This window comes from Bison bison, unplaced genomic scaffold (genome assembly GCF_000754665.1).
Source record: "Bison bison bison isolate TAMUID 2011002044 unplaced genomic scaffold, Bison_UMD1.0 scf7180017854481, whole genome shotgun sequence".
NCBI classification, from domain to species: domain Eukaryota; kingdom Metazoa; phylum Chordata; class Mammalia; order Artiodactyla; family Bovidae; genus Bison; species Bison bison.
Window position 1 is genome coordinate 6,126 of NW_011485054.1, and position 1,836 is coordinate 7,961.

General features: G+C 48.9%; 1 protein-coding gene across 1 annotated transcript in view; it reads right to left on the bottom strand.

Annotated features, from left to right (window-relative positions):
* Nucleotides 1-293: 293 nt before the first annotated feature.
* LOC105000844 (ubiquitin-like modifier-activating enzyme 1) overlaps nt 294-1,836 on the bottom strand; it is a 2,552-nt gene continuing 1,009 nt past the window's right edge. Inside the window, exons 4-6 of the mRNA XM_010856896.1 lie at nt 948-1,049; nt 745-845; nt 294-624 (exon numbers count right to left, since the gene is read on the bottom strand). Of these exons, the coding sequence (XP_010855198.1) occupies nt 489-624; nt 745-845; nt 948-1,049 (339 nt within the window). The 3' untranslated portion in view covers nt 294-488. The remainder of the gene's footprint in view (nt 625-744; nt 846-947; nt 1,050-1,836) is intronic.

Sequence of the window (1,836 nt, forward strand, 5' to 3'; positions counted from 1 at the left end):
CCTCTCAAAATCAATAAGGCAGGGAGGGAGTTAGGAGCTAGAGACAGAGAAGGCTAATTTGAACCCAGCTCTAGTGAAGTCACAGAGACCTAGATAACTGCTCTCTATGGCTTCATCCATGCTGCCACTTCTTCCTAAGCAGGAAGGACAGAGGGGAAGACATGGCAATTCCCACATTTTCTCTGCCTGGGATGCTGGCAGCTGGGGATGAGGCTGAGCCCTTTGGGTTACCACATCAACTACACAGCTCCAGGAAGTCCCTTCTTTCCCTGGAACCAGCAGGGTATGCCACATCTGGGTTAACAATTCTTTATTAGGAGTCAGGTTCCGAACAAGGTAGAAAGCAGCGGCAAGAGGAGTTCAGATAGGGGGATGAGGAGAACACCAAGCCTGGCTAGCTGGGCCACTGCCAGAGGTCAAATGGGAGCCCTGGGATGGAAGGGATCTGGAGAGGGGATCTGGGGTCAGTCTACAGGAGAGGACACGGATCAGCGGATGGTGTATCGTACATAGGGGACCTCAACATCCTCGCCGCTCTCATCGTTACAGCACAGCTCAAGCACCAGTGCTCGCACATGGCGGCCAAGCTTTCGTTTCGACACACGGCTTACAATCTCGGTCATCCTGGGGACAAGGGAGCAGAGGGTCAGGAAGGCAAAAGGTAAGTGAGAAGAGGCAGGTAGCTGGGGGCAGTGAGCAGCAGTGGGACAGCTGCAAGTTGAGGCTCCCCACCACCCAACTCACGGCTGATCCAATCGTTCCTTGAGCTTGGCGGCTGGCATGAAGAAAGAGTAGAGCATAGACACGCCCTGGGACAGCATAGTGATCTCCAACTTATGTTCTGTCTGGAAGAGGGGGAGGACAGCAGTGTTACAGGGGTGGACAGGCCAGTCAGTCACCTGCACATGCCACCCCCAGGTGGGGTGAGAGTCAGAAAGGGGTCTCACCTTGAAGTAGTCGAGGAACTGTTTGAGGGTCATCTCCTCACCGTTAGGCTGCAAACCCTGTACCTCAAAGCGATCCCACAACGTCCACTCTTGGTTATAGTACTGTGGGAAAAGTAGCAGTCTTTGGCATGGGGGCCATCAGGGCACCAAACCTCATCAGTCTTCCCCCTCACTCATGCAGACATGCTAAGTCAGACCACAAGCCTCTTTTGTCCAAAATGTTCTTGTGGCTTTTGTCTGGCCTTGAGTAAGCAGTGAAACCCTTATGATAATTGAGACAAGGCCTTACATCATGGAATCCTATTCTCTTCTCATTTCCTATCCCCTCATCCTCTCCCACATTCTGCTCTAATGACTTCTTCTTCAAACAGGCCAGGCACACTCCTACCTCAGTACCCTTGCAGACACTGGTCCCTCTCTATGGAATGCCTTTCTGGCAAGGCCTGGCCTGTCTTTTCACCTCCTCCAAGTATGGACTCACATGTCATCTTCTCCTTAAGGCCGTTCCTGACTATCCCACATTTAAAATTCTAAAGCCATCCCCTTGCCCCCTGGTATTCCCAAGTTCTCCTTATCTTATTCTTTTTTTGGAGGTTCTAATATTGTTTACTGTATTACTCTATTTCATGAATATAACCTTAGCACCTGTAAGAGTACCTAGCACACAGTAGGTGCTCAATAAATATTTGAGTGCATAAATGAATGAAGCAAGTAAAAGCACTGAGCATAGCAAGCACTCAGTAAATGTTGGGTGCTACTTTTGTGCAGTTTTAATCATAATCTAATATTCAAATATCTTTTCTGAGGGTTTCCACAGTCAGAATCAGACACCTACTTAACACATAGAAGGTACTTAAAAAAAACATGGTAAGTGAATAAATGAACAAAG